The 23,605-nt window shown below is 38.9% G+C and overlaps 3 protein-coding genes and 1 long non-coding RNA gene across 5 annotated transcripts; all 4 read right to left on the bottom strand.

Annotated features, from left to right (window-relative positions):
• Nucleotides 1–339: 339 nt before the first annotated feature.
• Nucleotides 340–1,305, bottom strand: LOC139193138 (uncharacterized). Its single transcript, XM_070816114.1, has 2 exons — nt 1,079–1,305; nt 340–1,000 (listed from the first exon to the last, which is right to left on the bottom strand). The coding sequence occupies exons 1-2, from the start codon at nt 1,303–1,305 to the stop codon at nt 340–342; spliced, it is 888 nt and encodes a 295-aa protein (XP_070672215.1).
• Nucleotides 1,306–1,438: 133 nt separating this feature from the next.
• On the bottom strand, nt 1,439–6,745 carry LOC139192763 (uncharacterized). Its single transcript, XR_011577109.1, has 4 exons — nt 5,554–6,745; nt 4,331–4,403; nt 3,620–3,776; nt 1,439–3,149 (listed from the first exon to the last, which is right to left on the bottom strand). It is a non-coding gene; the product is annotated as an uncharacterized lncRNA (long non-coding RNA).
• A 4,984-nt stretch (nt 6,746–11,729) lies between these two features.
• LOC103446277 (folate synthesis bifunctional protein, mitochondrial-like) lies at nt 11,730–14,463 on the bottom strand. 2 transcript variants are annotated; one of them, XM_008385363.4, is made up of 4 exons: nt 14,304–14,463; nt 13,882–14,058; nt 13,699–13,784; nt 11,730–13,487 (listed from the first exon to the last, which is right to left on the bottom strand). In XM_008385363.4, the coding sequence occupies exons 3-4, from the start codon at nt 13,763–13,765 to the stop codon at nt 12,004–12,006; spliced, it is 1,551 nt and encodes a 516-aa protein (XP_008383585.1). In that variant the 5' UTR covers nt 13,766–13,784; nt 13,882–14,058; nt 14,304–14,463; the 3' UTR covers nt 11,730–12,003. The 2 variants fall into 2 exon arrangements, with proteins under 2 accessions (XP_008383585.1, XP_070671533.1); XM_070815432.1 differs by having other exon boundaries at nt 13,882–14,032; nt 14,304–14,462.
• Nucleotides 14,464–15,227: 764 nt separating this feature from the next.
• Nucleotides 15,228–21,603, bottom strand: LOC103446296 (26S proteasome non-ATPase regulatory subunit 13 homolog B). Its single transcript, XM_008385383.4, has 6 exons — nt 21,227–21,603; nt 18,944–19,390; nt 17,815–17,895; nt 16,908–17,104; nt 16,714–16,813; nt 15,228–15,774 (listed from the first exon to the last, which is right to left on the bottom strand). Exons 1-6 carry the CDS (start codon nt 21,374–21,376, stop codon nt 15,589–15,591), a joined length of 1,161 nt encoding a protein of 386 aa, XP_008383605.1. The 5' UTR covers nt 21,377–21,603; the 3' UTR covers nt 15,228–15,588.
• Nucleotides 21,604–23,605: the final 2,002 nt, after the last annotated feature.

Raw genomic sequence — 23,605 nt, 5'->3', positions numbered from 1 at the left:
GACGTCTCGATTTTCTTTAAGGACAGTCGTGAGTTCTTCTTTCTCAACTAGGCTTAGACGTGAACCAATTCTAACTGTCTTTTCCGGCTGCTGGGGATCAAGAATGATGTCTTCGGCGTCCTCTTCGGGTTTCCATCCTATCTTGTCTGCTTGGGAGCCATTTTCTTAATCCACTTACTGTAATTGCTATTTGGTAGCCTATTTGTCCTTTTGGACTTCGGTAGCCTCTACGGGGGTAAAGATCTTATTATTTGATTCTTTCAACATTTGCACAGTGCATCGGTGGGATGAGGCCTGGTCGAACTTGATCTCTCTGACCCTTTTTCCCGGGATGCAAAATCATATTTTTTGATACTTGACCGAAATGACGGCATCCAGCTTGATCAACCAAGGTCTCTTAAGAATCCCATTGTAGGGAGATGGATCACTTACGATTGTGAACGTTTGCTTTAAGACGACTGGCAGTGTTTTCACGTCAAGTGTGATGTGGCCGATAGCAGTTGAGGTGTGTCCGTTTAATCTGGTAAGCACCTCTGCTTGGCCTATGATTGTGTTTTCCAGGCCCATCTTCTGAATGATTGAGAGTTGAAGTAGGTTGACTCCACTTCCATTGTCAACCATCATCCTGTTAACTATAGCATGGGCTAGTTGGACAAATATTACTAGTGCATCGTCGTGTAGGAAATCGACACTTTTTGCATCTTGCTCATTGAAGCCAATAATGGGTCCAAGTTGGGTATCGATTGCTTGGACTTGTGAGATTAATAAAGCATGCTCGATCATCTTCTTTTTGGAGTTAATAGTGGCTCCTAAGTGCTCGGATTCGGTAAAAATGCCATTGATTCGAATCATCTTGGTTGGTGGCTCCTTATCATCGTCTGCATTCCTTCTTGGCTGCCCAGCTGGCTTGTCCAAGTATCTATAGACTTTTCCTTCTTTCACGAGCTTTTCTAGGTAGTTCTTCCAAGTGTAGCAGTCGTCGATTGTGTGATCGAGACCTCTGTGGAATGCGCAATACTTGGTATGGTCCAACTTGGAAGTACCTCATTTTGATTGTTTCGACAGCTTGAACCACTACTCGTCCTTAATATCATGAAGGATTTGATGGATCAGAATTGAGAACTTCGAATAATTTTTGGTTATCGGGCCTTCTTTAGTTGTGGGTTGGTCTTTACGCTTGGCCTTCTGCCTGTCCTTGCTGGGCTGCTTCTCATTCTCCTTCTTTTGAGCAGCTGCCGACTCTTTTCGAGGTTGCTCGGGCAGGGTAAAGGAATCTGCTAGAGTTAGGTCTTCTTTCATGATCATTTCTCCAAACAGTGGGTGGTCTGCTAGGAGTCATTTTTATAAGGCTGCACTTGCTATCGAGTCATCGCATCCGACAATCTTCGCCTTCTCTTCTTTGAACCTCTTCATGTAGTCGCGAAGTGACTTCTTTGGGTTTTTCTTTATGTTGAACAAGTGATCGGACTTTTTCTTGATCGAGCGGTAATATGAGTATTCTTTGGTGAAAACCAAGGAAAGATCATCAAAATTTTGGATAGATCATGGTGGCAAGGTGTGAAACCAATCTTGTGCCTCGCCTTGTAGAGTGGTGGCGAATATTTTGCACATAAGGGCGTCATTGTTCCGATAAAGGACCATCACACTTCTGTAGTGCTTCAAGTGCCTTTCTGGATCTCCATCTCCTTTAAAAGATGTGAAGTGCGGCATGCTAAACTTTCGTGAAGGCTCTGCCTGCTCGATCTCGTATGTGAAAGGTAACCTGCTTATGTTGGTCATATCTTGACTTAATGCTTCATCACCTATTTCGTTGCGTCGGAAATCATGCAACCGTTCATTGAAAAGTATTTCTACCTCTTCTTGGATTTGCCTTTGTTGGGTTAGCGGAGCTCTCGACTGCCCCTGGTCTAGGCTGTTCTTCTACACTCTCGGCTCGTCTATGCCGCAGTTGTGGTATATGAGATAGATTCCTAGCAGGCGAGGGGTTTCTTCACAAACTGCTGGTTGAACTTGAACCAAATTGAGTGACTGCTTCTCTCTATTCGTCATGCTACCTACTTTGATGTGATGTGGATAATGCTCCTTGCGGGCCTAACCACAAATGAACGCTTTGCCTAGAAGGCTGCTCATGTTGATTATCGGAGCGTGGCCCCAACCGTGAATGTATACTTGTCTGTTGGCCTAGTCGAGAGTGCACGCTCATCCGCTCGTTAAGACGGGAGTATACGCTGTCTCGAGGGCCCAATCGGGAATGTAGACTACCCGAATGCTCGATTTGTGGTTGGTTGAGTGGCTGCTTGCTAGGACGCTGCTTGAGAGGTTCTTCGTTTGCCCTTGTCCTACTTCGGGACACTTCATCTGAGGCACGTTGGATCTCGGTGCGTTGCAAAAGTTGATTTACCAAGGTCGTCTATTGTGTAAGGGCGCTTGTCAATTCTATGACTTGTCGGGACAAGTTTTGTTCGCCATTCGGATTGGAAGAGCTTGGATGGAATGTGCCTCCTTGAGCAGTAGGAGGATGGTAGGCCCCGAGCACGAGATTTGAGTTGAGAAATGTCAAATTCATGGATAAATGTGTTGAAAATGCCCCCGACTCGATGATTGGTTGAGATGGTCTCGGGCCGACCTAGGCTGCTTGGGAGACCACGGGAGCAGGCTGCTTGACGGGAGCAGGCTGGGCCACAAGAATGGGCTGCTCGGTACGTGATGCATGCGAGAGTGAGGCTTGGGCCGTGGCCTTAGTGTCGTAAGCCGCCTTGAATGTCACGGCTCAGGCTGTGGTGAAGGCACCATGGACCTCGCCATGGGTGGCTACCGAGGTAGCCACCACGGTGGTGGAGCCACTCCACTTATTGTCACATTTAGCCTCGTGGATTGCCGTGGTCCCATTCCTTGGATATTGGAATTTCCATGCGTGGAATTTTCTAAATTTCTAGCCATTGTATTATTCTTTTACGTTTTATCAAAGAATCTTTGCAAATAAAAAAATTCTAATAATAAGAACGTACGAAAAAATACAAGTGGACTAGAAAATAGAGAAAAACCTTTTTTATGCGAGAGTCTTCTACGAGTGTGGATTTCTCCTCTCAATGAAAGCACCAATTTGTTGATGCAAATTTCTTTCTCATTGATCTTGAACAAAATTGCACCTACAAAACAATTAACACCTTAGGTTCAAGGCCAAGAGCCTCACGCACCCATGATGAATTGGGGGGGGCTTTGGTTGAAGAATCTCCGATGTCAAAGTTAGAATTTAGAGAGAAAAGTGTTTAGAGAGTTTTTGGAATTTTGCAAGAGTGTGAACCTAGGTTTTTAGAGAAAAGTGGGTAATATTTATAGGGCATGGCCGGTCCTCTTTGAATAAAGAGTGGTCGGCCCTTTATGTATATTTTGGGTGTTATTTGGTGATTTAATTAGCAATAAATATATTGATTAGGAATAAATATATTAATTGGCTAATTAACATAATAAAAGGAATGTTTTTTGTGAGGTTATGTAATGATAGCTTAATTGTTTAGCTAAAAGAGAGGAAAAAAAGGTAAAAATATATAAGAAATGAGATAGGTTTTGGGAATTACCTTGTAAAAAGGATTTGATGAGATGGATTTTGAATTGTTACCTTTTTTTGGGCATTTTTGACTTGGTTAAAGAATGATTACCCGTTGCTCGCGCATTGGAATCTCGTTGTACCTCAAGGGTATTTTTGTCCTCTCTTGTCCAAGATTCCACGTGTTGCTTTGTGATTATTTTTTGCTCCACAACCGATACTTGTTACTCTGCAAAATTTGGGCACTTGAAGTTTTGATGTTTGCTTATTGATGTATGCTATTATGCTATTCTGGAAACAGATACAAGGCCTGGAAGAAAGTGCAGAGTCACTGAGGGGAAGATGTTATAAGTTTTACAAGGGATGTCGAAAGTATACGTACGATGAGAAGTCTCTCTATCTCCTTATGCTTTCGAGCTGAAAAATGAGACCACTTCATATGAAGAAACATATTACACCAAGAATAAACAGATTACACTAAGAATAAGGCACAAATACATGAATGCACAGTGGAAAACTATACCCTTAAACCAAAACTTCCCCACAATCTCCCCAGTTCAAACCACGAAGTTTTTTACATCTTAAGAAAAGTAGATGGAATTGCAGAGGTTGTTTTTGTAGTTGTATAATTATTAGCAACTGTTATATGTATCTTATAAGAGAAAAATCATATCAATACGTTTTTTAACAAAATTGAAGAGAAAACAAAAATTGCAGGGTCTCCAAGTAAATTCCAAATAAAACCATAACTCCAAGTAGATTCCAAGTTCGAGATTTCCATACCTCGAACCGAAGGTGGCGTGGCGTCTGCTTCTCCAAAACTTGATCCTTGATAAATTGAACTTCCTTCTTGGATCTAACAATCAGAAAAATAGTATTCACACAAAAACCCAATACGCAGAGAATAAGATAGGCATACACAGAGAATAAGAAATCGACAACGCCAACAAGAATGCCTCATTGCATTGGTAGGAGAACCAATCCAGACAAGAATCGAAAACAGATGACTTGTAGTACACTGACTAGTGACTACTAGGGCTGGGTTCAGTTCTTAATGGTTCGGTTTTTTGTCAAAACCTAAAGCGAACTGAAATTTTGGTTCGGTTCATTTTTTTTAGATTTTTTCTCGATTTCGTTTTTTTTTTCGATTCGGTTTTTCCGGTTCGATTTTGGTCTAGTTTCCCTTTTTTTTATTTTTTATTTTTATATAAAATAAAAGCAAGGTCTAATGGTCTATTACTATAATCATCAAAAGATACAAAACATACAAGATGGAAAAGCTACGGATGCACAACAAACTTTAATCTTTCTGTTGTTGGGTGACAAATAATTAAAAATCAAAATCAAACATATTTTGGTTCTCTTTGAAATTTAGCTGTTGAGCTCATATTCCTCGTCATATTACTCGAAAGTATTGACACCTAAATACTAATTAATTTGACATTTGGAAAGTAATCTACAACTCATAAGTCATAAAGATGCAATCAGCAATCCTCCTCCTCCGGTAAAACTTGATTATTTATAATTTGTTTTTTTTTTAATTTTTGAACAAACAAATACGAATGAAGACTGAAGTGGAGGCCACGAGCAAGAACATACAAATTCCATAACTTATTATGGAACAAACAAGGTTTGTTGTGTTCATAAAAAATTGGTCTACCCTATGTACTACATTTAAAGGATTGGTTTTGGTTTCGGTCTACCCTATGTACTACGTTTAAAGGATTGGTTTCGGTGTTGTGTTAAGAAAAATTTGAACAAATAGAACCGAATATAATGGTTCAGTTCTTAACTGAGAATGAGGAGAACCCTAATATAATTAAGGAATCTACCCCCTTAAGCTACTCCAAACCCTATGTACTCTCACAAATTAATCGAATCCAGCATACCCAAAACAAATTGCAAAACCATGAAATTGAAAAGCTACATATCAGATTCATCAGAACCAACGAAATTGAAAAAAAAAATAAAAATCTGCAAAACGCATCAAGGGGTGAGAGATTAACCTTGCAAAGGAGGGAATTTGTGGGTCGAGACTTGAAACAACGAGAGGAAGTTGTGCCTTCTGGGTCGCAGGTCACCGGTCACGGGGGTGAGAGACTGAGAGTGAGACGGCGACAGTGAGATGTGAGACAGGTCGCAGGTCACTGGGAAGGAAGAAGACGAAGTGGAAGAGCGGCAGAGCTGGGAATGAGATGGACCAGAGTGAGAGTACGTATAGAATATGAGAGGGAGGGAATGGGTTCGGTTCTATTTGGGGTTTCAGACTGAAGAACAGAAGAAGAAGGCAGGCGATTGGTGCTACAAAATTTACAAATTAGACTGAAAAACGTCGTTCAAGGGAAAATAATAATATTTATTTATAATTAAATATGAAATGAAGTCGTTTTGCCTTACTTCGGTTCGATTCGATTTTCGAACCCCAGAAACCAAACCGAACTGAACTAGATTTGGTTCGGTTCGTTTTTTTTTTACCTCAATCTGGTTTGGTTCTCGGTTTTTTCGATTTTTGATTTTTTGAACTGGATTGAGGAAGTGTAGAGAGAGAGAGAGAGAGAGAGAGAGAGAGAGAGAGAGAGAGAGTTATAGAAAATTAAATCCAAAATTGGAGTCACAAATACGCAATGTGAAAATGGTCTCTTTGAATTGGATTGAGGAATTGCAGTCTCAAAGACCCAGAAATTCGAAAAAAGGGATTACATGTTCGTCTTTATTCTTGGTTGTTCATAGTTCGTCATTGGTGAGGCGCAAGGCCTACTTGTGGTCTGCACGACGCAGGATATGAAATCGTAAAAAAATAAAACAAAAAACCCTAAAATCTGACTTTTGTTGTTTTCAAATTATAATGGTTGTTTTTTAAATTTTTTCAGTCCAGTTAATGAGCCTACCAAACAGGTTTTTTTTTACCTTAAAACTTAAAAATTGTTTAAAAACTTTGGACTCAAATCCAATACCAAACAGGCCCTTAGGTTTTAACCCACAAATAGAAGGGGAAAAATAGGTTATAGGCTAGGGTTGGAGATGGTCTTAGGAGTCTGTCCTATCAGATCAATCTAAATCGTGATTCTCGCTTAGACAAAAAATAGACAACTTTTATTTTACTTTTTTTTTTTAATAAATTGTAAGAGACTTATTGAATACTGAACACATATTCTAAGCTTGTTTTCCACATTTTTATTATGTTCTAATACTTTAAACATATATATCATTTTATTTTGTAGTTTTTGTTATCTCAATAGAATTATATATTTTTATGTATATGTTTGGACCCAAATTTACACCATCGGCCCGTGTAATCAAGGCCGTTGAATGAGCAAAGTTTCTGTTTGGGCCCAAAATAATAGTTTGGGCCGAGTATAGAATCATTCTCGACCCGGAAGGCCTTGCGACAAGAATACCATGGATCGTTTAGTACGTGGGCCTCCAAACCTAGGTCGGCTAGGTCATAACGCAAGAAGTCGAGTCCTAATGCAATGAGGAGTCTCGGCAAGACCCGGAAGCGAATCCGGCTCGGTTAAGGACTAGGGTCACAATCCTAGTGAAAGTAGGACTAGTCGAGTTGGTACTGATCAGGAGAAGAAGACCTAGTCCGAGTAGGTTTTTAACTCGACCTTGGGGGGGCCGTTGCTATAAATAGAAGAGACTGCGCATCATTCAAAGACCTCTCCAATTCAACACACAACTGCCCTGCGCAAACTCTCTCAACAACTGAGATTTTTATTTTCTCTTTTCGCTGACACATCTTCCGTTGGCATCAACAGCACTCTGAAAGCAACCGGTGATATCTTAAGTCGGCATAGATAGCTCTGTCACCGTAGAATCAGCCGGTGTCGCAGCATCTTCCGTTGGCATCAACAGCACTGCGGTGAGGACGGTTGATTACCTATCCAAGTCTCGGTCGAGAAGGATTTCTGAATCCTTATTGGTCGAGGTCATCTCATCAGCCTTCTCGGCAAAGTGAGGTGTTACAGTTATTACATTCGGCACATTGAGAGCCGAATTTGATATTGAACTTTGTAAGAATAGTAACCTTGTCTTCAGGTTCGAGAGCCCAAGAGGCCGAGACGTGTTCCTTTCTCGGCCGCCATCGCAAGACGTAGAAGTCAGCCGCGCACCCAATGCAACATCAACAAAATTTACTCCTCGGCCGAGCTCGGCCGACGAGTTGGCACGCCCCGCATTCAGCGAATGACGTAGTTAGCTTATAGATTACTCGGCCTGCGCGCCACGTAGGCTTGGTAGTTTCTAGGGTCAACAGTATAAATTAACACTTATTTAGATGATAATTCTCCAGCTCTTCAGGAGTGGGTCGGATACACTTGCGACCCACCGAGTTATAGAGTTGTACGTACACTAAGCTAATATCACACATGTTTGCACCTACCTAGACGGAAACCTACGTGCTTAGGGGCGATACATAGAGAATACTCGGAAAAGATTATGATGAGTAGATTTTATATTATTGTTGACCCTAGAAACTACCAAGCCTACGTGGCGCGCAGGCCGAGTAATCTATAAGCTAACTACGTCCTTCGGTGAATGCGCGGCGTGCCAACTCGTCGACTGAGCTCGGCCGAGGAGTAAATTTTGTTGATGTTGCGTTGGGTGCGTGGCTGACTTCTGCGTCTTGCGATTGCGGCCGAGAAAGGAACACGTCTCGGCCTCTTGGGCTCTCGAACCTGAAGACAAGGTTACTATTCTTACGAAGTTCAATATCAAATTCGGCTTTCAATGTGCCGAATATAATAACTGTAACACCTCACTTTGCCGAGAAGGCTGATGAGATGACCTCGACCAATAAGGATTCAGAAATCCTTCTCGACCGAGACTTGGATAGGTAATCAACCGTCCTCGCCGCAGTGCTGTTGATGCCAACGGAAGATGCTGCGAGACCGGCTGATTCTACGGTGACAGAGCTATCTATGCCGACTTAAGATATCACCGGTTGCTTTCACAGTGCTGTTGATGCCAACGGAAGATGTGTCAGCGAAAAAGAAAGAAAAAATCTCAAAGTTGTTGAGTTTGCGCAGGGCAGTTTTGTGTGTTGAATTGGAGGTGTCCTGAATGATGCGCAGTCTCTTCTATTTATAGCAACGGCCCCCCCAAGGTTGAGTTAAAAAGCTACTCGGACTAGGTCTTCTTCTCCTGATCAGTACCAACTCGACCAGTCCTACTTTCACTAGGATTGTGAACCTAGTCCTTAACCGAGCCGGATTCGCTTCCAGGTCTTGCCGAGACTCCTCATTGCATCAGGACTCGACTTCTTGCGTTATGACCTAGCCGACCTAGGTTTGGAGGCCCACGTACTAAACGATCCATGGTATTCTTGTCGCAAGGCTTTCCGGGCCGAGAATGATTCTATACTCGGCCCAAACTATTATTTTGGGCCCAAACACTTTAACAATAAAAATTATCCCCACTTTTCCATCCGACGGTTGAGAACTATGTTTACTTAACGGCCTTGATTACACGGGCCGATGGTGTAAATTTGGATCCAAACAATTATATATTTAACCCTATTCTTAGTATATTTTGGTTAATATTTTGAAAGAATTTTGATACTTTAAATTGTATTTTCAATATAAGACTTCCAATTTCCTTTGGAGCAAAACAGGATCAAATGGATGAATTTTGGAGTAATTCCAGTTGAAGCACGTTCGTGAGTCACTCGTCCAAACCGTGTCAAAAAATCAAAATTTTCCACCAAGCAGCTATTTTCTGGCAATAAAATAAAAGAGCCGTGCGCAGTGTTGGAATAGTGACATTTTGGGCTTGAATTGCTTTTTTGGAGTTCAAGACGACCTCGGATGAGTTCGTGGCCTTCTAGAGATGTGTTCAGAATGTCCTAATCTTTAAAACAAGCTATCTTGGGCCGGATTTGGAGGAGATTTGAGGCTAGAACGTGGCTGGACAGTTTTTGTGCAGTTTATCCTAACTTAATTAGGACTTTATGTTTTAATGTATTTTGTTATTAGTTAGCTTCCTAGTGGAAATAAGAGACTTGGTTCTCAGGGATTGTGCCGCTGGCTTTTAGGGATATATTTAAGGTTTTAGTCGGCCCTAGTTTGGGGTTATGCTTTCTTTTATGCAACTTTAGAGACAGAGAATAATTGCTAGGGTTCTTGGAGATTTTCTACTTTAAGATGTTTTCATTCCTTTTCTTCTTAATAATATTTTGTTTGATTTTTATTAAGAGTATGCGTAACTAATTCCTTTGCTAGGGCGAGACCATGAGCCTTAACATGAATATGTAATTTTATTAACTTGATTATGAATGGATGCATGCTTGCTTTGAATTATTAATCACCGCGATTAAAACTATATATATATTTTAATGATTGATCACCATTAGAATATTTAGACAAGTAATTTGATGCGATCTCTGTTGGAACATCACCCTGAAATTGAGGAGGGCTTCTTGTGATTAGTAATTGTAAGTTAACTTAAGACGAACATCACGCTCTTAAGAGTTGCATGGTTTTTCAAAGGGCTTTCACAAAGCCTAATGAGTCTTGCATGTTTATAATTGATCTAAACATCACAGGCGGATTGCATGTTAAATATACGTTTTTGCTTGAACATCACGAGGAAAATATGCATTAGGAAAACCTAACCTTCAAAGCATGTATGTGGAAATTCATAAGTAGTTGATAGAATTGCATAGGATTGTGAAGGTGACGGCTAAACCCTAGATTTCTCTAAATTGTTAATTTTAAAAACGTTTTTCTTCTTTGCTGCCATTATTTCCAACTTTCAGATTTCTTTTATTGTTAATTTAATCTATTTAAATTCATAAATCTCAAATCTTTGATCAAATCTGTTTTAATAATTAATTAAGAGTTAGTTTAATTACAAATTAGTCAAACAATCTTTAGGGACAACGACCTTGCATGAGCATCTAAACTACAATTACTTTGTATTCTTGCAAGTATTTTCAATGATTTTAACCCTATTTTGCGCAGGTACTAAAAATCCTATCAGATTATATGTCAAAACTCAAACACAATGTTAAGAGGACTTATCTGGCAGGCTTACCCAAAGGAGGAGGGAACGTATACAGAAACATCCACTGCAGAGAAAGCAAATTGTTCATAAAAACTCTAAAGGTTTACTTACATGTTGTGCATGAACAATGAGCGATAAGCCCTGGCAGACACGACCCGAACTTTGATTCTGTTTTCCGGATTGCAGTGACTATATTTGACAAGGCGTTTAGAAAACTTACCACACTGGATTTCTTCTCTTCATAACCTGGCGAGACTCTTTTTGAAATGGAATCGGCTAAAGGAGGATCCTCCAGTACATCTACAAGGTTTGCCAAATCTGGTACATCTTGAACTGCTTCAGGTTTATGACGGGGAATGTTTGCATTTTAAGGAAGGAGGGTTTCCAAGTCTAAAGGTATTAGGTATGACAAATTAGGAGTGGAAAAGATTATCACGGATGAGGGAGTAATGCCTTGTCTAGAAAAGTGAATAATCCAGCGCTGCAACTTGTCGAAGAAGGTCCGATCAGGCATTGAGCATTTAAAAAATTTAAAAGTTGCTAGAATTTTTGGATATGCCAGATGAATTAATCCAGCCACTACTTCCTGATAGTGGGGAAGATCATTGGAAAGTTGCTCACGTTCCAGCAGTTTACTTTTCTTATTGGAGAGGTGGGGCTGGGGATGTGAATTGATTAGAGATGATTCATCCGGTAACTTCTTCTGCCATGAGGAGGCTTCAAATATCCTATGGAAGGCATAGTTTAGGTTATGGCCTATATTTATTTATTTAGTTTATCATTCCCGGAAGGGGAATTCTAAACAAGTCTATCATGAACTCATGACTGAGCTTCTACTCCTGCTTATAACTTGAATTAATTCTTGTACTCTTTTACATTTTTTGGCTTTTTATAATCATGCTTTCGGTTGACTGAAAAATAACTTCATTTATACGAATTATGCACAGCATCAAACGAAAATCACTGTACATGGGATGGGCTCCTCATGTTCAGTAGTGAATTTCCGAATGTTGTGAACGCCTTCCTACTAGTACAATAAGACCAGGGAAAGTGGTTCCTAAATGTTTTTAGTTTTTCTTTTCAACCAAAAAAAACAAAAGAAAAGAAGAGATGTTACCCCCCATAGTTTCAGTTTCACTTTAAGCAGTTAATGACTGAATTGACAATAAAAATAAAATAATTGCAATTACCTGGCCTGGGCATGGGCAGGGCCTTTCTTAAATATCATTTATCCTTTCCTCTGAAAATTGTAATAGCACCCTTTGCGGTCGTTCACAGAAACAAAGACAAAGTAAAACTGAGAGTCCTAGGTACTTCATTGGAAGCCCTCCCTACATTGCACCTGAAAACAGATGCTAACTCATCCATTCTCTTTTCGTGAGCATTATTCCCGGCTACCAAATGCTTTGCTCCAATCTCCGTTTTTATGCTTTTCATGGGCTGAGTTGTCATCATTTTTTATAACTTGGAGGAATAGATCTCCTCTGTCTCAGCATTGCATCACATAGCTTTACAGCATCTACATTATCTCTTACATTATGTACTCTTACAATATTTGCTCCGCCCAGGACTGCGGCAGTGACAGAAGCAACAGTAGCAGCATCTCTTTCAGTTGCAGCAGTGCGATTACAAACTTCACCTAAAAATTTCTTTCTCGAAGGTCCAATTAGTATGGGCGCATGAGACAAAGCCAAACTTTTCCTCCCAATCTCTGCTTGAATATTTGGTAACCCCATTAAGATTTCCAAATTGTGTTCACGGTTCTTTGAAAATCCAAGTCCAGGGTCAATTATCATCCTCCAAGCGGGGATGCCTAATATTTCAGCTTCTCTCACCTTCGAGTATAACTCAGACACAACCTGCTTACAAACATTATCATATTGCAGGTTCTCACTGTTCTGCATTGTCGATGGATCTCCCCTCATGTGCATTGCAATGTAAGGAACTTTGAGGTCAGCAACGACTTTTAACATGTTAGAGTCCAACTGCCCGGCAGATACATCATTTACAATATGAGCACCCTTACTGACTGCTTCTTCCGCAACTTCTGAATAAAATGTGTCCACAGATACAATCTTTCCCTCTGCTTCAGGCAGCCCAAGAACTGCTTCTAAGACAGGAATTAGTCTATCCAGTTCTTGTTGAACTGAAATCCTAGAAGCCATTGGCCGTGTAGACTGTGCGCCAATATCAATCATATCTGCCCCCTCTGAAATCATTGAACGGACCTGAGAAATTGCTGCCTCCACAGACTGAAACTTTCCTCCATCACTAAAACTATCTGGGGTCAAATTAAGGATACCCATTACCGAGGTTTTCGTTGACCAGTCCCAAAAGCCGTTTCCAATAGGCAAAACCCTCTTCAGTCCTTCCTTTCCAATGAGTGGTTCACCGCCCAATTTCTCCCAAGAATCAAAAAGCCCATCAGAATGGTTTGAGAAAGAATGCCAACAAGAAACTGTATCGCTGTCAATACTTGAACCCAGCAAATCCATTAGTGGGGCCATTACAAATGGTCTTTCCCAAATTCTTTCATGGGGGACCACAAGAATCTCAGAACTGATTCTTTGCTTTCCATAGAACAATATATCCAGGTCGATTGGCCTGGGACCATACCTAATACCATCAGTACGACCCATGTCCTTTTCAATTTTCTTCAGTGCTCCTAATAACTCATGAGGCCCAAGTTGTGTAACAGCTCTAACAGCAGAGTTGAGAAAATTAGGCTGATCAGTCACATAGGCTGGCGCTGTCTCATACAAGCAAGCATGTCTTGTGATGTGTATGCCCGATTTTCTCATTAACTGCAAGGCTTCATTGAAATTATGCAGTCTGTCACCCACATTGCTTCCCAAAGCAATCACTACCTCCTGGTCCGGAGAATGAACTTGTGCTGAGAAGTTTGGGGATGAATGTATGAAAGAAGAACACGATGCTGCATTGAAAGTGTAAACAAGCATTAGGAAGGCTGTTTAGGCCTCTGTACTCAAAATTAAGCATTAGTGATACAAATTCATAGTCTCTTTTCCCATCGACTGTCTTTGATGCTATTATACATGCAAGGATTTCTTCACCAATGAAAAACATATTTTTATATTGCTACGACATAAAAAAAAAAAAAACGAGTGAATGGAACTTGGGTTTACCTCGACAATACTTTGTGACATCATTCAATCGCTTGACTGTGGGCACGAGCAGCTTGACTATGTTCATGTTAGAACTAGGAAGCAATCTACAGTCGTATTACTATTAGTCAGTTTTTGACATTTCAATTTCTCAAACACCAAACTTGAAAGAAAAAGAAATTGAGTGGGGGGGGGGGAATTAACCTCACTCAAAGTTGGAAGTTGAATCGAGCAGAAGAGGAGAGCAGGGCAGCCACTTGGCGGGCGATTATTGTGAATTAGCTTCAAGGTGACCAACTGTTTGGAATGGAGCAGGAGCTAGGGCTAGAGAGGTAGCCCTCCCATGGCCGCAGCACTGCATTGATAATCCATTGAATTATTCTGCAATGGCATTGGGTGTGACTCAGACTCACAACAACAACAACAACAACAGAAGCACAGAAGCTAAGAAAAGAATCTGGAGAAGACAGCTCTCAACCAATTTCCCAAACCATATCAACACAACACTGCTAATCCCAATTTCACAAATTCTACAGCACCGAAATTTAATAAAGAAAATCACTTGGACCAAAACTAATTATATATATATATATATATGTAGAGAGAGAGAGAGAGAGAGAGTTTACCTTGTTCGGAGATAGGAGAAGTGGACAGTGGAGCGGAGAGCGCATAGAGAAGAGAGATACGAGAGAGTTAGCGCGGGTTACGTTAAAAGAGGGAGAGGCTGCTCGGGAGAAAAATTTGTCTGGAGCTAGCTAAACCTAGGACTCTTCCTGATTGAGTTTGGATACTTCTATTTACGTACACATTTTTATTCCTCACTTTTTAAATTTTTTTGCTATTAATCTTTTTCAATTCATTTAATCCAACAGTATTGTGTGATAAGCACCGTTCTAAAAATTCTCACCTAGCGCCGCTTAGGCCTTGTCTTGATGCTAGGCGGCTGACTACCGTCCCGATTAGTTTATAGGTGTTTGAAAATTAAAAAAATGCGCCTACATTTGCTTAGTTGTCCGCCTAGCCCACCTAATCTCATGAAGAATGTTTGTTCAATAAGAATAAAATGACACAAATTCTCTTAGTTTCTATTAGATTAATTTGGCTTTTTTATTTTATTTTATTAAATTGATGATATTTTTGTTATTTTGACCCTTATTTAATAGAGATTTTTTTACGAAACGATCAAAATAATTAACGATAACGATAGACAAACTCAAATACCACTTGTATCAATTTAAAATCACAATGAAAAAAGTGAAAAGTTAACCAATCTCAAGGGTAATTTCAAGCTAAGAAGCCAAAGATTTAAAATAAAAGTAGTTATAGTAGAAACACTTGTGAGCAACGCTACTTTCTGCTATCTTGAGAGAAGCAATCTCCAGCTGCAACTAACCCTAAACCCTAAAATACATGTCACACAAATAGTCTGATGCAATGTAACCCCACTTTGGCAATGCACGCAGTGCAAAGATTAAAGATTTATAGGTTCAAGCAATCATCCATCAGCGAGTAACGGAACATGAAAACATTTACGGCGAAACGAACAAGTTGCGAGAAGGAGAAAATCATTAAAACTAATGAAAAAGCATAAAGTTAGGTTATCTAGGGAAAGGAAAATTCAAAATACAAAGGTATAACGACAGCGCATTTTAATCGATTCACCATGTCTCTAGGCATGCCATGCCACTAAACAATGGAGTATTACTCCCAAGTACAGTACACAAGGCCGCTCCTTCCAGGAAAATGATTCAACCAAAAAGCTTCACCAATAAGAAAAGCAGCATAAACAAAGTTGGCCCAAAGTGCTCAATCAACCGAAAACTAGTGTTTCCTGGCCCCCTTGCATTTTGAACCCCCCATTTCTCCGATAAGGGTTTGTTACACTGGGCAGAAAATAAAGCAAAAGGCGACTCAAGACGCAACCAAATCAGGTGTTTCCGCCTCGATCGATAACAAAGCAGTATGGACTTTGTCCAACCAACCGTCCAGCCTATCACGCAAAGATTGGATCTGTGGAATCCCCAATACTCTTGGCTGCACCCAGGACACATGCACCGTCTCCTCAACCTGATCGATTATTCCCTCAATCAGATGAACCTGCACTCAACATCTCTCCCATAATTATTAAATAGAAAATAGAAAGAAAACAACACTTTCTAACTACAGAATAAGTGAATAAATCATCCAACACCCTGCTTGTCTGCAATATAGAAAATCCAAATGCAAATCAGATTAACAAAGAAACTACCAAAATCCATACGATACATAATAATTACAAATCATAACGTATTCGGTCTCCTTTTATTTATAAAATTACCAGTGCCAAGTCTTCAGTAAACCCCGCAAAAACAGAGAGAAAAAAATCCGATTAATTACTTCCTTGTTAAGGCAGAAACTACTATCCTAAATCTTCCCTTGTTACAACTATTGTACAAGACAGCTATACAACTGCAAAACAATTAGATGCAATAAAGGCCTTATATTTATTGTCTGAAACTAAATTGTATGTAAAATAATATTACAAATAAATACAAGAAAAACATATAATTATTTACACTCATTTGCATGTCACATGCTGCATGCTGCATGCTGCATGCTACATGCAATATATCCTAGGTCAGTTATATTGAATTGAAAGTGTGAAACCCACTACATATGTACAAATAAGATTTGAAATGCCAATACCATATACATAGGATCTAACATGTCTCAAACGTGTTCATGTGATCAACTTTAGAATACTAGCACTTTACCAAGTAAAAAGTTCAGTCTCTCAAATCATAAGCATCTCATTTTAAAAAAAAAAAAATTGTTTCCCTATTCTGAATGCAAGAGTTATGAAAAGTATCGTTGTGAGTACTTAATCTTTACTTGTTACTAAGACATGCATTGAGAACTGTCGTCATAAAAACCAGTCTTCTCTAATGGTATACATCTGCAAGTGGGGAGAAATGAAAAGGCAGGGCTTGTAGAACTTTAGTTTGGACAATCCAAATTAATTCACTGTCCATCAAGTTTAAGAATACAGGAACTTACGGAAAGGCTCTTCACAAGAAGATGCTCCACATCCTCAACAGAAAGTTTGGTGCGCTCTGCAATGATACTCAATGGTATAGTCCGATCTTCAGATGGCCGGCTGCAAGGACCATATCAACTTAGTGAATAGTAGTTCAAAAGCACACACCTTTGTTACAGATTACAAGTGAAAGGACAATCTAGAACACACAAACCTGAAGATAATTTCCATCAAGCACAGAATGTTAATCTTCTCCAAAAGCTTCTTCTCATTTTCAACTAATGCTGGTTGTGCTCTCAGAGCAGCATTGTGCACACGACATAATTCTTGATACCGAACTAAATCACCAGAGTTGAACGCTTGAAGAATATAGTAAAGCCACTCTACCTTTGTCCCTAGAAGGCTCTTAATCTGCATAGATTGTTAAAATTTGTCATCTACTAAAAAAGAAAAGTGAAGCGCAAATAACTTAGTATAATGTAGCCTACACATATCAGAAGAAACACATGGCAACTACATAGAAACTTTTTAGGTATGTAATTAATATCTATATAAGGTCATCCACTAAAACACTAATGGACGGTGCAAGCATCCACGGTAGGGTAGATAAGAGAAATTCAGATCCTAAAATCACATGGTTCACTAAACCATTATGCAAACCCAATGTACAAACATTTATCCATGTACAAAGAACCATGTATGCACATATCATACAAAGATCCAGGCAACTAGGTTTGAGATGACAATCACTTCATGATAGTCTATAGCAGTAGAAATCAAAATTAATTTATCAGGCTCTAGGTGGGAAAGTGAAAATAAAACCGAAGTGAAAAAAGGGTACACGAATTGCGGTAATAACTGATGACTGTACAGTGTATGATAAATAGCAGTATCAACAAGACTGCATTGCGAATCTACATACAGGCTTAGTTGCGCATTGCATGACTTATTTTCTGATCAATTTCAAATCCAATGTCCTAGTATTTGGTGCAAAAAAATATCATATAAAGTAACAAAAACACCTTGTGCATCTTGAAAGGGAACTCTTCCAAGTAACACGCAGTGCACAGGAAGCAAAATATTATGAAACCAAACAAAAAACTCTGCAAAAATGTTCTTACAATAGGATGCGCAAGCAGCTCTCCAAAGTTGTAGATATTATCTCCCAGGAGCGCAGAAAGGGACAAATCAAATGCCAGATCCTTAAATACGATGCAAACAACCAAACCGTTAAAAATTATCATGGATTAAAAAAAATAAACTACCAATCAGTCACTCAGAAGTAAAAATAAAATTAAAAAGTTACCAAATATGAACAGTTGACTCATAGGAATCTGAAAGATAAATATTACTGTCCGCAGAGGCTATCACTCATGCCCTAATCACAACTGTTCAAATGCATACTGAACCAGTAAAAAATAAAAACTATGAAATGATACCCTTAATTAACTATGGGTTGAACAGAGTCAATGTTCAAGGCAGCCTGCACACTACAAGTGCACTTAGCCAAGTTAATGGATTCTCCTAGAAGGGTACTAAAATGCAACTACAAACCTTTCCGGTTCTTGCAAACCAGAAATCCCCAATTAACTGACAGAAAAAGAATTGAATGCATTTCTCATCTTTTGCCCACCTATGCTACAATAAATAAAAATTATACTACACCATTTCTATTCAAGAACATAAAAGGTTAAGTTCCCTGACATTAATCCTATTACATATTTGTCTAACCAATAAAATCTTCACATTAAGTTGTATTCTCTAAACTACCCTATTAAAATTATGGTTACAATCATATGGGTAACTCATGATGGCAGGAAGTAGAAGATTGTCCATTCTCTTTATTTTATTCGTTTGGCATAATATATTTATAAGGCAAAGCATGCTTTGGAAGATTTGAATCCAAGCATGGAACTCAACAAATTATAACACTTGAAGCACGAAAATGCTTTGTGTTTCTACAAAACTAGTGATTTGGTGAAAGCAAAGCCAGAGACAGTTTAATAAATACACATGCATTTAAAAGATCCTGCAGACAGGAATATTTAGAAGAGATATTTTGCCGAGGGAGATGCAATCATAAGAAATGGAAGATATTTAAATTTAACAAACGATTCGTCTCTAGTATGTATGTGCAACTACAGATTTCAAGCCTTCTTGTAACATAACATTCCAAAATAATGATGGGATGTAGAAACTAGGAATAACTGCAAAGGAAAATGGTTCACGAATAAGAGTATCAATGCATACCAGCTTGAATGATTCTGAGAGCGACTCCACTGATGTGTATGCTAGATAAAGAAGAGCACTTTTGTAGAACTCAGCAAATTCTTGACGGAACTTATGATATTGAGATGATACCCAATAATAGCTAGCATATACAGATGGATCAATGTCAGTCATGCTGTCAAGTGTAGTCTTTCCATCTTCTAGAAGCCTTTTGCATTCTTTTTGGTCTTGTTGCTCAAGTTTGAATATTGCTATTTGCATCTTAATGTAAAGGATTGGTTCCTCTATGCGTTGCTCTCTAGTGGCTTGAAGCTTCTCAATCACTCCTTCTAGGTAACTGATAGCAGCTTCCTTCTCTGGGTACTGTCGAGAAACGATGACCGCAAAGTGTGCAAGCTTGAGAAGGTTGATTTTAGTCTCAAAATCGGTGATGAAATTGTGGTATAACTGTATTAAAGCATCACCAGCCTGATATTCAATAATAAGAAACAAAAGTCAGTTGTGGGAAGAAAGGACACATCCAAGAAACAAAACGTCATACTGGAATGCTTACCAATTCAAGAAAAAATACAACTTGTACATACATCCACAGACATAATACTAGCAACTAGTATTAAGAGATAATACATAACGGCATTCAACATACCACAATTCAACAATTCATGAATTCAATTATTCAAGAAAATGTGCCAGGTTAATGAAATTCTTCGTGCAAATGAATTACATGATAAAACATAGAACCAGATGAATCCCATGCTAATTGGCTTTGTACTTTTTATCAATGCTAGTGACATGTTTGGTCAAGTATAGATAAGTGCAATCTAATCTCATCTCAAGATGCACATATTTGTAAAATAGCATTATCCTGATTAAGATAAAAACATACTTCAACAATTAAATTCCTTACGGCACACAACCATAACATGTGATGTGAAGGCATAAAGGAAGCTAAACATGACCACTTATAACTTACAAAGCAATCATGCTACTGGCCTTGGGATAAGGATGGCAAACCTAGTTCCATGCAAATGCATGCCTAAATGTTTTTATTTTTTCCAGTTACATGCATGCTGAAATGTTATAAATGCATTTCTCATGATAAATGCCCTGCATAGAGATCGAAAACTGAATAGAAAATACAATACCTATTGTGTCACATTTGTGACAACTACAATAAAGTACTTAAACTAGCCTCAATTATTTGCGAGATAGTCTCTATATCTTATAAAGTATTTATTATTTAAATTGGATAACAGTTCAAATTCCATTATTCTCACCTTTTAAACATGAAGGGTCTCCAATCTAATTCAGTTAATTCCTTAATCTACGAAAACATGGCAATGTTGTAAAAAAATACATTGAGAAAGAGAGAACAATTAGACTATGGGTTAATTTTGGTAAAGGCAGTTGGAAAGAATCTTAAAAGTAGCTTTTAAACTGTAATTTACTTTGATATATGTTTCTATACAATGCTTGGGTCATACTAAACACTTTAAACAACTTTGCTATAACTGCGTAACCCCATAACAGGAACCCATTTAACCTCCTATAAGCTCCACCCTCCTCCAGGTAGCAAAGAAAGTTAAATTGCACGCCACAAAGTATACACACAAAAGTACAAATTATTTGATGCATGGAGCTACATGATAATTAAGCAGCCACATGCTAATTAAGCAGCTTACTTCAAACAGTTACAAACCCACTTTGCTCCCAGACAAATAAATGTAACTGGAATGGGTTCCAAGGGAATTAAAACCCAGAAAAAAAAAAAAAAAAGCATCAAGATTTAAGCCTTTGGCTCCAATCTAATAATTTAAAAATTAGGATCAAAAGAATTAATTACTCCCAAAGAAGAAAACTCAAAAGCAGAATGAATGGATTCCTAGTTCTTGGACCTCTAGTTACTCAAATTACCCGAAAAGTGTAGAACTACAACAATGGCAAACGCTTTCATAGATTTACACTAGGGTGTCACTTAATGCAACCAAAAGTAAAAATTCTAAAGATCTCTTGAAGCGTAACTTGTGCATCTTATCCAGTACGAATCACGATCTACAACCCAAGTGAGAAAACAAAACCAAATGGAAGAATCTCAAACACTAAAAAAACCTAATTTTTCCATCAAAACCCCAGTTTCCTATTAATTTCCCCTAAAACCCCTAATTCAGCATCAAAACCCAAATACTACTTGAAGCCCCCAACCTAACAATTTCACAAACCCTAAATCTCCAGAAAAATTGTCTCAACTCACATTCCTACACTCAAGCATCAAGGAAACCCAAAATTGGGGGGTGGGAAACAGACCTGAAAGACGGCGAGAGCAACGAACTGCTCGAGCTTGAGAGTGAGCTGGTGCCATAGCTTCCTCTGGTACAGATCTGCCAGTGAATTGTACCATTCGGCGAGCTCCGGATGCGCGTTGCGCAGCGACTCCAGGTACTGCAGCGCGGCCATGGCTGGTTCAGAGAGAGTTTGCGAGGGTTGGAGACCCAAGGCCTTGTTTGGTTTCTATCTATGTGAATCCCAAAAAACACCTTATTTAGCTTGTGCTCAAAGAAAGAATACAACACAAAAGTGAGAAAATTGTTGGAGGCCTTGTTTACTTGGTTTAGTAGACGGATGTGCGGCAATGCCAAGTCGGGTCGGGTATAAGTGATGCCTTGGTTTGTTCTAGATGGAACAAAAATTAAAGGAAAGAAAAGAGTACTATTTAGGGATGGGCACGCTGCGGTTTCATCCTCAAATTGAAATTGAAAAGTATCAACGGTTAGGTTCGGTACGGGTTCGCTTACGAAATATACATTCACACACGTATATATATACACACATACACACACACACATTCACACATATAGCTTTGTGGTAGTGTGCAGATATGTTGGAAACTTGGAAGAGTATCAGAACTCGCTTCTTTTACTAGTTCTGTATGACTGTATTAGGTACATCATCCATTTCTCTGCGTGTATGTATATGTTTTTTTCTAAGTTTTGATTATGAAGCTCATGATATTGTGGTCCAAACTGCAGGAACATTTGTGAATGGAATCTCGAGAAGCAATAAAGCCGGGTCTCTAACATATACATATAAATTCACATATACATGCATCTTTTTATCATACAACTATTAAATTTAATTAATTATTTATATAAATGGTTCGGTTCGGTTCAGTTTGGTTTTGAACGATTCTGCCAGCATGAAAATCGAAACTGGAGTTAGTTGGAACGGTTTGGTTCGGTTCTTGAACCTATGTTGACTTTTATTGTTAATGTGATTTTTTACAGTTTATTTGTCGCGGTTCAATTCGGTTTCACGATTCTGCAGTTTTTATGTTCACCCCTAAGTATTATTGTGTCTACATACCTATCTTAATTGAGGATTAACTATAATTTATATTACGAGATCTAGAAGTCATTTGTAAAATGAGTCACAAGATTTCAATGTCCGCATATTATACCATGTAGTTTTTAAAATTAACTAATTTTACCCCTCTGTCAATTTTAGTGCCTCGTTAAATGTTAAGTGTTGTTGTGGCATAGACCAATCCCACATTTGAAGTACACATTGCACCAATTTAACCTCTTGGTCACAACAATTTAGAGTATTGGGTTGGGAAGCATGAAGTGTTTTAGGCGCAAGATAGTAATTGTCAAAATTGCCCTTGGGTGGATGATAGTTTAGTCTACATGTGCTTCAAATGTGACACACCCCGATCTTAGAATCAAGGCATGTTGGGCGTCATGTGGGCGTGACGTAACCAAAAGTGCGATGCGGAAGCAAAAGATAAAGGAAATACGAAGGAATAAAAACCAACTACTAGCAATAATATCCAACTAACATGTTAGAGTGAGTTTAAGTGTGAAACACACATATTTAGAGCATAAGTACTAGGTGTAGTTAAGTAGGACTATAACTAAATTACAACACCCGCAGGTGAGTCCTACATTTAAGGAGTCTATCAGAACGCCGTGGGAATCCTCGTGAGCCACCCACACTGCTAACTAGAACCTGGAGGGGCGCAAAACAAAATTGAGTGGGTCGGTAAAACAAAGCTTTTCGAAAGCATTTCAATTAATAACATTTCTAACCCCTCGCTGTAAAACTTGTATATTTTCCCAGAAAATAACATAATATGCATATAAATATTCATATATCTCAAATCACAAATCTTTATCAAAAACTAGAAAGTATGCCACGCTATAAGCGTCAATAACAAAATAAGGATGCATCAATATAACAGGTGAAATAATGAATCAACCGGAGACCCTGCAGCTAGTCCTGTACGGTTAATTTTATAGCTCAATATCCAACCAATCGGAGTCACCACAGTGACCTGTACGGTGCTACTCTGCACATAAATCGGAACTACCTGAAGTAGTCTGTACAATAAGAAAGGTGTAAGAATACGCTCTAGTGTTTCTCTCATCAACAACTGTATAATAATCTAAAATCACCTACAAGTCGGAACCACCTCTAATGGTCTGTACGACACGTCGGAACCCTCTAATGGTCTGTACGACATGCACCTACTTGAATCCAAGGTAAGCGTGTGGTGCGAGTGAATAATATAAGCACTAACATCAGGGGTGCAAGTTATGAGCTCTCAACACAATTCACATCATCAATAATTCACCTGAATAACATAAAACTCACCTGATACTCACTTGTGCGTCCACAGCACAATTT

This window comes from Malus domestica, chromosome 16, assembly GCF_042453785.1.
Source record: "Malus domestica chromosome 16, GDT2T_hap1".
In the NCBI taxonomy this organism is placed as follows: domain Eukaryota; kingdom Viridiplantae; phylum Streptophyta; class Magnoliopsida; order Rosales; family Rosaceae; genus Malus; species Malus domestica.
The sequence above is the reverse complement of the archived record's forward strand: the minus strand, read 5'-3'. Positions and strand labels throughout refer to the sequence as shown.